Below are 12,901 nucleotides of genomic sequence, written 5' to 3'. Positions count from 1 at the left end.
CTGTGCAAAAAAAAAAGAAAGAATGAACTCCCGAAAACAATTAAAACGGTTTTAGGGAAAGAAATAATTAACATCCGATTGTTTTTCCTCATCTTAGAGTTACGTTTTGTGAAATTTTAGCATCAAAATCAATGCTGTCTGTCAACAGTAGATTAGGTTCACATCTACATTTGTATACTGACAAGTCTAATGATTTAGTTCCATTTACTGTTTATTGATTTGAGTTAAAAGGGTGATAGTTAAATAATCAAATGCATATTCTGTTTGTTGTATGTGTAACATGAAGAAAGACTGAGTATCTGAATATGTACCAAAATGGCAACATGTTAATTGTAAGAGAGATTATGAATGCAAGTGTACTGAATGAAACTGAGGCCTGTTCTTATGAGAAAAGTAAGTGAAAGATTGTTAATTTCTGAAATGCGTTACTGAAGCTAATTGATTCTGGCAAATATACATACATACATACATATATATATATACTATGTTTTTAAAATAATAAACAAACTGCATAAAACTTCTTTGAAGTGATGTCTTATTTTTTTGTCACTGATAATTCTAAATCACATTTATCTTCATTCCGTAAACTGTTATCTAGGTAATCTTAATCTCAATAGTACTTCAGTTCTCCCTTCCAAAAGTAGATATAGTGGCCAACATTATTCATTTAGTATGAAAAAATCAAAAAGGTTTTAATATTTCTGTTGGCCATACAGTTGAGCCCACTTAATTTGAACTTGGATATACCTGATACCGATCGATGTTAAATTGACTATGTAAAACAAAATCTCTGCATATCAATAGCCAAGTAAATATCTGATGCAATAGAATGCATTGTGAGTATTAATCAGTCAAGTGTGTGTTGAGGGCTTCTCGCTTTTACTAAATAGCATAGAATGCACTTCAGATGTTCCTGACTCCTAGTTTAGGAAACGAAAACAACTGATAGATGTGACCAACTTCTTCTATTCAAGATAAAGTGACCTTTTCCTTTTTCTCAACGTGAAAATAGTGGCAGATTCTGATTTTAATGATATACATGTATACTAAATAAACTATGTTCCTTTCAATAAAATGTTCAATTGCAGATAAAATGTCCAATGTATACACACCCTTTTAATGAAATTGCATTAATGTGCTAGGGATAAGTCTTGTCAAGCTTGTCTAAAGATCTACTTAAAACAGGCTAGTTGAATTTTTCCTTATTTTTTCTTCAGGATGCTAATGAAGGCTGGTCACAAAAATGAAAATTGAATAAAACTTCTCTCTAATGGAATCCTCAGTATTGATAATCCATTGTGGTATAGAATAACATAGTCACTTAGAAATAAGTTGGTTTGCTTGGTGTAGTGTAGTGTAGTGTAGTGTAGCGTAGTACCTTACAATTATGTTGGTTTACATGGCGAGGCAAAGCGTGGTGTGGCATAGTGCAGTGCTGTAGAATTAGTTAAGTTTGCATAGCAGGGGTGAACTAATCTGAATAGATGAAAAAAATTAAAATGATTTGATATAGACTTTTATTGGAGGTTATCAAATTATACAACAGGTAAATGAAAATCTATGGAGACAATTATTATTATGACATTCTTAACGGCCCGTCAACACATAAAAAGGTCATTAGAGCCATCAACTGGTAAACTATGGAGACAAAAATGATGTACAATGTACAGTTATTAAAGAGCCAGACCCACTTCGTTATAGATATTTTATCATATTTTACTAACTGGAAATGTTGTTGTATACTATTAGATAATATATAAAGTTTCGAACTTGAAATTGAAAGGGTACCAGAGATATCGGTGCTGGAATTAGTCTCCTTAATCAACACCAGGATATGAATATTGATGAGGAAAAGTCACGTGATATGTGCAGAACCAAAACAAAAATTGGAGGAGGAGATGAGTAGTACGTCAATGTTATATCACTTGTAAATAGATGTGTATTGATCACATCTTTCAATGCTTAGATATGACACAAAAATGTGCAGAATACGAGAAAAACTACAATTAATTGCAAAGAGGCCCTCAAATGGGGGCTACAATATGGTATCAAACATATAGAACATCGCGAAATGGATCTATCTAAAGCGAATATTCGATGATAATTGTATTTATGAATATGATTTTTGAGTGATACTACACGAGAGAGCTAAACAGAGAGCGACACAGATTATGAACTAGCCATCTTCCTTCTTTTCGCCTCAGAGTCTGTCAAAACACGTTTTCTTCCCCGCTTCCCTCGCACGCTTTCTGCCATGTTGGAAGACGGCAGATTTATTTACAGTTCTTTGCGCATGTGTCAGAGGGCAGGACTTTCCGCATAATTATGAATTAGCAATGAGTCATTTCGAATTGTTTCTTAAAACTATTTATTACGTTAGATTGGTAGCAATTTACTTTAAAATTGCGGTATTACAGGGTTAGTCAGAACTTTTGCTACCCAAGAAAAATAGAAAATCATGATTTTTTTTTATATAAAACAATATCGGTCAAGGAGTGGGTCTGGCTCTTTAAATGGTGTCAAAAACTACATGTCGGTCTGTGGGATAAAATGAATAAATGTGCTGTTTAAAAAATAATGAATTAGAAGATTGTACAAAAGACATACATATGAATAGCACCTCAATCCTTGTACTCATTAAGAATACCATACAGTGGCGTTGAATAAGAAATGAAACGGCATCATGTAGCTTTTCATCCTTCTAGGACTCGTCAGTGATGGTATGGCCTAAATCTTGAAATTGAATGAGGAAAATCAGAAGTGATCAAAAGAAATGTCAAATCCTAGATGTGGAGGTGCACTAGCCCAATTTCACTTTATTTCATTATCTTTATAAATCTGATCATTTCCAGCAGCTGATAAAGTCTATGTGCATCTATTAACATCACATTATACTGAGAAAGCGTCTTACATTTGGATAATATATCTTCTGAAAAATATAATCCAAATTAAACCAGGTTCGTAATATGTGTATCTACTAAACATACCTGTGTATTAATATTAAACCTAGACTTCCTATCTATTGTCTTCCACTTGGACCTTGGGTAAAGTGAGGCTGTCCTCCAAACACTGGAGGTTGTTGGGGATAGGGGGGTCTCATATACTGCTGGTTACCCATGGGTATTGGATGTAGGGGTGGTGGAGGAACTGAAGGATTGTGAATAAAAGTGTTGTTCTTCGTATTATTGGAAGAAGGTAAAAATGGAGGTGGTATATTAATTTGGTTTGGGTTAGTATTTAAAGAAGGGGGAGGTGGTTGAAATGTGATGTGTTGTGTAGATTGTGGTGGTGGTGGTGGTGGAAAACGTGTCTGATTCATATCAAACCCACAACTTTGGTTGTAACTGGAGTGGTGAACTGGTGGAGGGGTTGAAAAGTTCGATATTTGACTATCTTCGTTTCTAACTAGCCTGTTGTCAGTAATGATTTGTGCAGGCAATGGGAACGGTTTGTAACTCTCTGAGTTGTTCCAGGCATTAACACCAGTTGTGAAATTTGATCCAAAGTTTGTGTTTCCAACAGGTGGGTTTTGCACTCTCTGTGTGTTGGGAGAACCAAATCTACCAGGAGAGATAATTCTGTTACTGCTTTCATAAAATTGGCCAGGGCCTGTTTTCCTGGTATAGGGAGACTCCGAATGGAAGTTGGCTGGTCCACCAAAAGGCCCTTGACCTCTAGGTCTGGGGAAATGGAAGCGTTGGGATGTTCCACCTCCTCCTCTGCTGTATGTTTGACCAGCATATCTGGGGCCTGTTCCTCGGACTGGCTGGTTACTGTAACCAATGTGTGCACCTCTCCTGTTGTCACCTGGTAAAAACAGGAAATTAGGAATACAGAGTCCAGGACAAATTTTTTACTACCAAGCATTAAAAAAGATTAAGTTTTTGACACTTAGAGAAGTGTTGCATGTGTATCACAAACCAACCTGCATTATTCCAGCTATTTTGCATTTTGTCAGTTTGCCCATGCTGTTCAGTGTCTCTCCTGAAATGAAACAATATCAAATCATTAATAGATATGAACATACAGTAAGCCAGTAATCATTTGTCACTTGTATCTGACCTAACTTGTACCACCAGGTTTACAATGTTTTTGTCGCATGCTAAACAACTTTTATACTTTAACACATATATCCTTACTGGCCGCTAGAAAACGTAGAATCACAATGAAAAAATATAAATAGTTTTCTAGGTCCTATATTTTCAAGAAGAGTGAAATTACCAGTATTTTTGTGGCTTGCCAGTTCCCCTCACTGAGGTCCTTCTTATCTTAGCACCAGGTAACTGATCCCCTTCATTGCCATCAGCCTCATCTTTAAATTTGGATCGATCTTTAGCTCTTGATTTGGACTTTGATGCTCTCTCCTCCTCGTCATCAGAATATTCCATATACTGAAGATAAAACAAATATCAATTGCATTATGTTACATAATTGAAAAAACATTTACCCAAATAAAATATAATAATATGTTTATCATATTATGGCAAAATATTCTGCATTTATGAGACTATGGTACAATGGCTTTCTAAGATTATCAAAAAACTTCTGCTATTAGTGCAGATACTGTTAGAATACTTGTTTTGATTGAATTTCTTGAAAAAAATGATTTTAAACTAAAGAAATAATGTCAAATGCTTGAGAGTTGACTTAAAAATATTAACCTTGTTCAGAAATATCTACCATTCTAAAATGTTGAAGACATTTTGATAAATGTTTATCATATTATCATTATAAAAAGTTTGGCCATCTCCATTGTACTAATAAAATGTTTTTTTAGTCACCTTTAGTACAGCTTCACTGAAAACATTATGAATACCCTTATGTATTGGCTAATGTACCAACTAAAATAATATTTTACATTAATATTCATATGATTATACAAACCTCAAAATTCTGTGAATGTGATTATGGTTTTTAATATCAACATTAACAACATTACATCTGTCTTTGTATAGGTGATAAGAAAACTTTATATCATCCTACATTGGATCAGGTAATACAAGAATATACACTATATGTAATAATGAGTAATGACCTTCTCTGGGGGTTCATTGTCATCTTTCCATGACGCATCCGATCCTTTCAGGCTAGAAAATACAAATAGTTTTTTCATCAGGCTACATAAATTTGAGATATTTTAAAAATATTTAATCTGTTTTTGTGAAAGTGAACTGAATAAAGCCATTAAATTCATCATTAAAATCCACCATTATTTTATTAAGTACTTATCATTTTTCATGTAATTTCCATTAAAATCAACAATCATGAAACAATGCCTTCAGACTGTGAAGTGAAAAATATGACAATAATTACAATGTTACAACATATATATCAATATCTTTATGATAATAATGGCAATCAAAATGATATGTCCTTAAAATAATGACCAACAAAATGGTAGATTATTAATAACCATCAAAATTTGATATGATACACAATTTGACCACACATAATGCCAGTCCTGGAAATGATGACCATCAAAATGATCCGCTATAAGACGAAGTTCATGAAATCATGAATGTTCATTAATAATATTGTTATTCATTAATAAAAATATTTTAATTATCAATAACGAGCCGTTGTAACATTCATTAACAAGAGGCCCATGGGCCTTAACGGTCATCTGACAAAAAGCAAGCCAAACCTAGAAAGTGGGTTGAGGTCATTCATTTGAACAAACTTGGTAGCCTCTCCTCCAAGCATCTTACAGGCCCAATATCAGCACTCATGGACTTTTGCTTGTTGAGAAGAAGTCGTTTGTATATTTTAACATATTTGACCCCTGTGACCTTGAAAGTGGGTTGAGGTCATTCATTTGAATAAACTTGGTAGCCTTTCCTCCCAGCATGCTACAGACCCAATATCGGCACTCATAGACTTTTGCTTATTGAGATGAAGTCCTTTGTATATTTTAACATATTTGACCCCTGTGACCTTGAAAGTGGGCCAAGGTCATTCATTTGAACAAACTTTGTAGGGCTCCATGCCAGCATGCTATGGGCCAAGTATTAGCCCCCTAGGCCTTCTAGTATTTGAGAAGAAGTTATTTAAAGATTTTGACATATTTGACCCCTGTGACCTTGAAAGTTGTTCAAGGTCATTCATTTAAACAAACTTGATAGCCCTTCATCCCAGCATGCCACAGGCACAATATCAGCAATCTGAGCCTTTTGGTTATTGAGAAGAAGTTGTTTAAAGATTTTAACATATTTGACCCCTGTGACCTTTAAAGTGGGTCAAGGTCATTCATTTGAACAAACTTGGTAGTCCTTCATCCCAGCATGTCACAGGCCCAATATCTACACTCTGAGCCTTTTGGTTAATGAGAAGAAGTTGTTTAAAGATTTTAACATATTTGACCCCTGTGACCTTGAAAGTGGGTTGAGGTCATTCATTTGAATAAACTTGGTAGCCTTTCCTCCCAGCATGCCACAGACCCAATATCGGCACTCATAGATGCTTATTGAGATGAAGTCCTTTGTATATTTTAACATATTTGACCCCTGTGACCTTGAAAGTGGGCCAAGGTCATTCATTTGAACAAACTTTGTAGGGCTCCATGCCAGCATGCTATGGGCCAAGTATTAGCCCCCTAGGCCTTCTAGTATTTGAGAAGAAGTTATTTAAAGATTTTGACATATTTGACCCCTGTGACCTCGAAAGTTGTTCAAGGTCATTCATTTAAACAAACTTGATAGCCCTTCATCCCAGCATGCCACAGGCACAATATCAGCAATCTGAGCCTTTTGGTTATTGAGAAGAAGTTGTTTAAAGATTTTAACATATTTGACCCCTGTGACCTTTAAAGTGGGTCAAGGTTATTCATTTGAACAAACTTGGTAGTCCTTCATCCCAGCATGTCACAGGCCCAATATCTACACTCTGAGCCTTTTGGTTAATGAGAAGAAGTTGTTTAAATATTTTAACATATTTGACCCCTGTGACCTTGAAAGTGGGTTGAGGTCATTCTTTTGAATAAACTTGGTAGCCTTTCCTCCCAGCATGCTACAGACCCAATATCTACACTCATAGACTTTTGCTTATTGAGATGAAGTCCTTTGTATATTTTAACATATTTGACCCCTGTGACCTTGAAAGTGGGCCAAGGTCATTCATTTGAACAAACTTTGTAGGGCTCCATGCCAGCATGCTATGGGCCAAGTATTAGCCCCCTAGGCCTTCTAGTATTTGAGAAGAAGTTATTTAAAGATTTTGACATATTTGACCCCTGCGACCTTGAAAGTTGTTCAAGGTCATTCATTTAAATAAACTTGGTAGCCTTTCCTCCCAGCATGCTACAGACCCAATATCGGCACTCATAGACTTTTGCTTATTGAGATGAAGTCCTTTGTATATTTTAACATATTTGACCCCTGTGACCTTGAAAGTGGGCCAAGGTCATTCATTTGAACAAACTTTGTAGGGCTCCATGCCAGCATGCTATGGGCCAAGTATTAGCCCCCTAGGCCTTCTAGTATTTGAGAAGAAGTTATTTAAAGATTTTGACATATTTGACCCCTGTGACCTTGAAAGTTGTTCAAGGTCATTCATTTGAACAAACTTGGTAGTCCTTCATCCCAGCATGTCACAGGCCCAATATCTACACTCTGAGCCTTTTGGTTAATGAGAAGAAGTTGTTTAAAGATTTTAACATATTTGACCCCTGTGACCTTTAAAGTGGGTCAAGGTCATTCATTTGAACAAACTTGGTAGAGCTCCATGCCAGTATCCTCTGTGCCAAGTATTAGCCCCCTAGACCTTCTAGTATTTGAGAAGAAGTCGTTTGAATGAAAAGTTTACGGACGGCGCACGGCGGACGGCGCACGGCGGACGACGACGGACGAAGCATGATGACTATAGGTCATCGGACCCTTCGGGTCAGATGACCTAAAAAGTAATACTTTAATTATTATTGTATTATGTTTTCAGGACACAAAAACAAATACTTGTTCTTGATCTTGAAAAATCTCTGCTTGGGTGAAAATTACAAAAATTGGAGCACACGACCCCTCTTTACTCAGGAAAATATCCTTGAAAATTTTAACCGACTTACTCAAATATAACCTTTCAAAAAAAAAAAAAAAATCATCACCAGTACAAAAGTTTAATACTTGATTTTTTTTACTTCTCAGAGAACATATTTAATGGTCAATAAATTAAATATCATTGATTATCAATGTTTTCATTTTGCCAGGGATAATGTTCTTAATTCATGATAAACAATAATGATGGTTTAATTGTGGCTTTTTAATGACATCATTTGACAGTAGTGATTATTGTAGTTGGTATCAGGCTTCTTCATGCCACACTTTTGAAATTGTATTTCTCTAAAAATAAGAAAACCTCAACTAATGAAACTACAAGAAATTTATAAAAAGTCACTACAAACTGAATGGATGTTACTAGCAGCACTAGAAACACAATGTTTTATATGACTGAAACAATGCAAAGCATCCACTAATTTCTTATGATGATACTGAAATTTTCTCTTACCTTTTCAGATAACTGACAAACACATATTTAGTGTAATCCTCTTTCTGTGGTGCATAGAATACCGACATCCCTGTTTTAATTCCTTTTGCTTCGATATCGGCCTTGGTGTTAAATCTCACAGAGTACCATGGGGTACTAACAGGACCAAAAACTTCAAATACCTGAAAATAACATGGCAGCATACAGAATCAACTATCAAGAGAATAGAATGTTGTCACTTATAATCTGGAAAACACAGCATGAATCCGTGTATTTACAGTACATCAAATATTAAATATCATGAATTTATCAAAAAAAGTGGTTGGATAATTGCCTCTTCAAAAAGAAATCTTATTATTCAAAATGGTCAAATGATTATTTTTGTACCATGTGATTTTTTTTATGTCATTCTTGAGACTATTTCTATTTTGAATTCTATGATTTAATGTCAGGTATAAATGTATGGTCTCTCCAGGTTCTCCAGTATAATATACTGACAACTGTTAGTAAGAACCTACCCTGCCTAAAACCTTTGGCCCTTCAGTGAACAAAATGGTGTCATCATTAAGAGGAGGCACTCCAACTGCAGACTGAATTATGGCTGAAGTGTACAACAAAAAATAAAGGTAAACATATACATTGCACTGTAACTTTTTCATCTACAAAAGTTGAAAGATTGACTCATCTTACCAGCTAGTCTGGTACAAATAATCTTTTAGACTAGAGGTGGGACATTCACTTTGAAACCAGTTTGAGGCCCAAGTTTTGCGAGTAATTTTCTATATGTGCTTTTAATAGCCCAATATCATCAGATGGTGGGCTGTTAAAATTGACTTGCATCCTTTGTCATCCTTTAACAACTCTTGTTATTGCTATTTCTTCAGAAGCACTGGATGGATTTTTCTCCTCACATGTTCCTGTTGGTCCTTTTTCGCGATGTTTTAATTTTGGGAAACAAAACGGTTGCTGGGCAGACATCTTGGATTTTGTCAATGAAAGTTTATCATCCTATTTCTTAAGAAGTACAGCATGGAACTTTCCCATATTTAATATGCTGGTTACCCTTGATCCATAGTTGTGCTCTTTTGATTTTGGGACTGGTCAGGAAAAGAAAATTGCTGACAAGCTACCAAAATAAAGGTCCCAGTAAAATACTTCTTAACAAGACATTGTCTTCCAGAGATGTTAAAAGAAATATGGTAGTGAAGATTTGAACAAATTGATGAATGGCAGTACTACAAAGAGATAATTAATACTAAACCCAGCCTTCTTTTTAAAATTGGAGTACAGATCTCAGAAGTAATGGAGTTTCCCTGGGTGAACATGCAATACAAGAAATGAACCCTAGTCTTTTTAAAATTATCTCTGTATCATACCATAAAATGTGACATAAAAATGGCATCACAATACTTACCAAGAACCCCAAGTACGCTTGATACAGTTCCCACTGGCACCATTTCCAGTCCTTCCTCAATATCCAGGGACAACTCCTCTATAGGTGGCAGGTTCTGGTCAGAAAAATGTCAACAAAAGATGTTAGCCTTGGCAAACCAATTAAAAAGTATAAATAATGCATGCATTCAATCAACCAAGCTATTTGCAAATAAATGTAAATAGTATGATTAAGGTAATCCATAATAAGTTGTATCTATTCACAAACATATAGACAACAGAAACATCTTAAGTTGACACTAGTATATATACCTCTAGACTGATCCTTAGTTATCACCAGTAAACATACATCTATACTGATCCTATGTTATCACCAGTAAACATACATCTATACTGATCCTATGTTATCACCAGTATATATACCTCTAGACTGATCCTATGTTATCACCAGTAAACATACCTCTATACTGATCCTATGTTATCACCAGTAAACATACATCTCGACTGATCCTATGTTATCACCAGTAAACATACATCTATACTGATCCTAAGTTAACACTAGTATATATATCTCTAGACTGATCCTAAGTTAACACCAGTATATATATCTCTAGACTGATCCTAAGTTAACACTAGTAAACATACATCTATACTGATCCTAAGTTAACACTAGTAAACATATCTCTAGACTGATCCTAAGTTAACACTAGTAAACTTACCTCTAGACTGATCCTTAGTTAACACTAGTAAACATACCTCTAGACTGATCCTTAGTTAACACTAGTAAACATATATCTAGACTGATTCAAATTAACACTAGTAAACATATCTCTAGACTGATCCTAAGTTAACACTAGTAAACTTACCTCTAGACTGATCCTTAGTTAACACTAGTAAACATACCTCTAGACTAATCCTTAGTTAACACTAGTAAACATATATCTAGACTGATTCAAATTAACACTAGTAAACATATATCTAGACTGATTCAAATTAACACTAGTAAACTGATGATCCTTAGTTAACACTAGTAAACATATATCTAGACTGATTCAAATTAACACTAGTAAACATACCTCTAGATTGATCCCAAGTTAACACTAGTAAACTAACAATGGTTAACTTACCTCTAGACTGATTTCTCCTTCAGTTTTGAGATCTTCAAAGAGGAATTTATTGTTTCCCTTTTCTGTTACAGAATTTGGTCTGAAATAACGATCAGGTTAGAATCAATCAATGTATATAGATAACTTCATCAATGCTTGCTTTCTCATTATCAATTAGCTTAAAGTTTTTTTACTGTTCTAAGCAAGAGTTGAAAAACATGCACAGAAACAAGTTTGATTCTGAAACCCCATACACACATATATGTATAGATGTACTTTGTGTGGTATGTATAATGAAATACACCTCAATCAAAACACAAGAACATTCGAATACCTCTTTGGAGAAGATATGTTTTGTTCTTCTTCATCACTACTGCTGCTGCTGCTAGAACTGCTACTACTGCTGTCAGAGTCACTGTCAGAACTCTCCTGTTCTCTGTAATCTGTCTCTTTATTCATCAATACATCATCTGCTAGTTTTGTGGTCTCTTTGCTGTGCTGCCCATTTACTAAGAAATCATCTTTTAAACTCGTCACTGTAGATGTCTCTGTATTTTCATTTTCAGTACTAGCAGTTACCAGGCTTTCTACTGTTTCTGCTGTAATGTCTTCATTCATTGATGACTTCCCAATTTCATTTTGCATTTCCACATCTATTGTCTCAACCTTTTTATCTAAATTTTCTGCGGTTTCCAAATTTTCTACCCTGTTTGCTTCATTGTCCCCATTCAATTGGGGCATCCCTCCTTCCACTGGCGTTCCCGATGTTGTGTCCACTTGTACTGTCCCAGAATTCTGGTTTTCAGTCATAATTTTCTCTGTGTTATTTACTGCTGTTTCAATGCCAGATTCTGTACTATCTACACAGACATGGGTGTTGTGGTTGTCTCCTTCAGATTTCTCATCAAGCTTGTTTTCCATAGCAGAAGAGATATCTTTGTTTTGTTTTGTATCCTCTGCAATCATCTGGCTGTCATCACCTTCTGTAAGTACTTCACTAATGTCTGTAGTAGGAATGGAACAAGGTGAGTGATTGGTAATGGTGTTTTTGCAGTTCATTTCATCAGCATCTTCACCAATGTTTCCTTTGGCATCAACCACTTCCATATTGTGAAAAAATGTTGTCTAAATAGTGTTTCGCATTAGTTAACCTCAGTATACTTGTATCTCAGTGCATTTGGTTAAGCATAAATCTGAAAGAGAAATTAAAAACAAAATTTTTGACTGGTGAAAACATTTTGTGCACTGATATCGATATTTTTACTATTAGTAACATACATTTTGTACATGTGCTACCAAGTCGACCATGTTGCAGGTGAAATAAACTCTTGGTATCAAAGAGAGATCATTCGAAGACTTTTACATATATGACTATTGTAACCTTGAATTTGGATGTTAACAAAACAGATAGCCATTTCTACAAGCATACTACTGGCTACTAATCCAGAGGCCTTTTTTTTCACTCTTGGTTATTAAAAACAATTCATCTGAAGACTTTAGCACATTTTGCTAATGTGATCTTAAAAGTACAATTTGTAGGTCTAGGTCATTTACTTGAACAAACATGTTAGTCCTTTGCCTCATCCCAACATGCTACCAGTTCAGTATCATGACTCTATTTTAAAACATTTGAGCTCTGTGACCTTGCATTTCAACATGCTACGAAGACTGTACAAAAGACACAAGTAAATAGTACCTTTGAATACAAATTTTGATCAGATAAGATAGAGCTGAGCCAAACAATGAATTAAATTCAGGGTTTTCCATAATTTTATTAGTAGTAGGCTGTGTAGTGAAAGTAGGAGGCTGGCCTGTCGTGTACGTGTAGCCATTATTAGGGAACTGGATTGGTGTAGGCGGCCAAATGATCGAAGTAGCCGGCTCTTATGGAAAACCCTGAAATTGCATCATACAGCTGCTTTGTCCTTCTA

The 12,901-nt window shown here is 35.2% G+C and overlaps 1 protein-coding gene across 1 annotated transcript; it reads right to left on the bottom strand.

Annotated features, from left to right (window-relative positions):
- Positions 1-1,500: 1,500 nt before the first annotated feature.
- Positions 1,501-12,130, bottom strand: LOC132551605 (H/ACA ribonucleoprotein complex non-core subunit NAF1-like). The gene is made up of 9 exons (XM_060215775.1): positions 11,305-12,130; positions 10,992-11,070; positions 9,887-9,980; positions 8,991-9,073; positions 8,494-8,654; positions 5,036-5,087; positions 4,222-4,391; positions 3,926-3,984; positions 1,501-3,807 (listed from the first exon to the last, which is right to left on the bottom strand). Exons 1-9 carry the CDS (start codon positions 12,075-12,077, stop codon positions 3,020-3,022), a joined length of 2,259 nt encoding a protein of 752 aa, XP_060071758.1. The 5' UTR covers positions 12,078-12,130; the 3' UTR covers positions 1,501-3,019.
- Positions 12,131-12,901: the final 771 nt, after the last annotated feature.

This window comes from Ylistrum balloti, unplaced genomic scaffold, assembly GCF_031769215.1.
Source record: "Ylistrum balloti isolate Yb309-2 unplaced genomic scaffold, AGI_CSIRO_Ybal_v1 Utg370208, whole genome shotgun sequence".
NCBI classification, from domain to species: domain Eukaryota; kingdom Metazoa; phylum Mollusca; class Bivalvia; order Pectinida; family Pectinidae; genus Ylistrum; species Ylistrum balloti.
This window is presented reverse-complemented; position numbering and strand designations above follow the sequence as displayed.

Coding starts and splice junctions, on each gene's coding strand:
- LOC132551605 (XM_060215775.1), bottom strand. CDS start 12,077: ATGGAAGTGGTTGATGCCAAAGGAAACATTGGTGAAGATGCTGATGAA. Junction 5,088..8,493: donor TTTGTCAGTTATCTGAAAAG/GTAAGAGAAAAT, acceptor TGTATTTTCTAG/CCTGAAAGGATCGGATGCGT. Junction 3,985..4,221: donor GGCAAGCCACAAAAATACTG/GTAATTTCACTC, acceptor GTTTCATTTCAG/GAGAGACACTGAACAGCATG.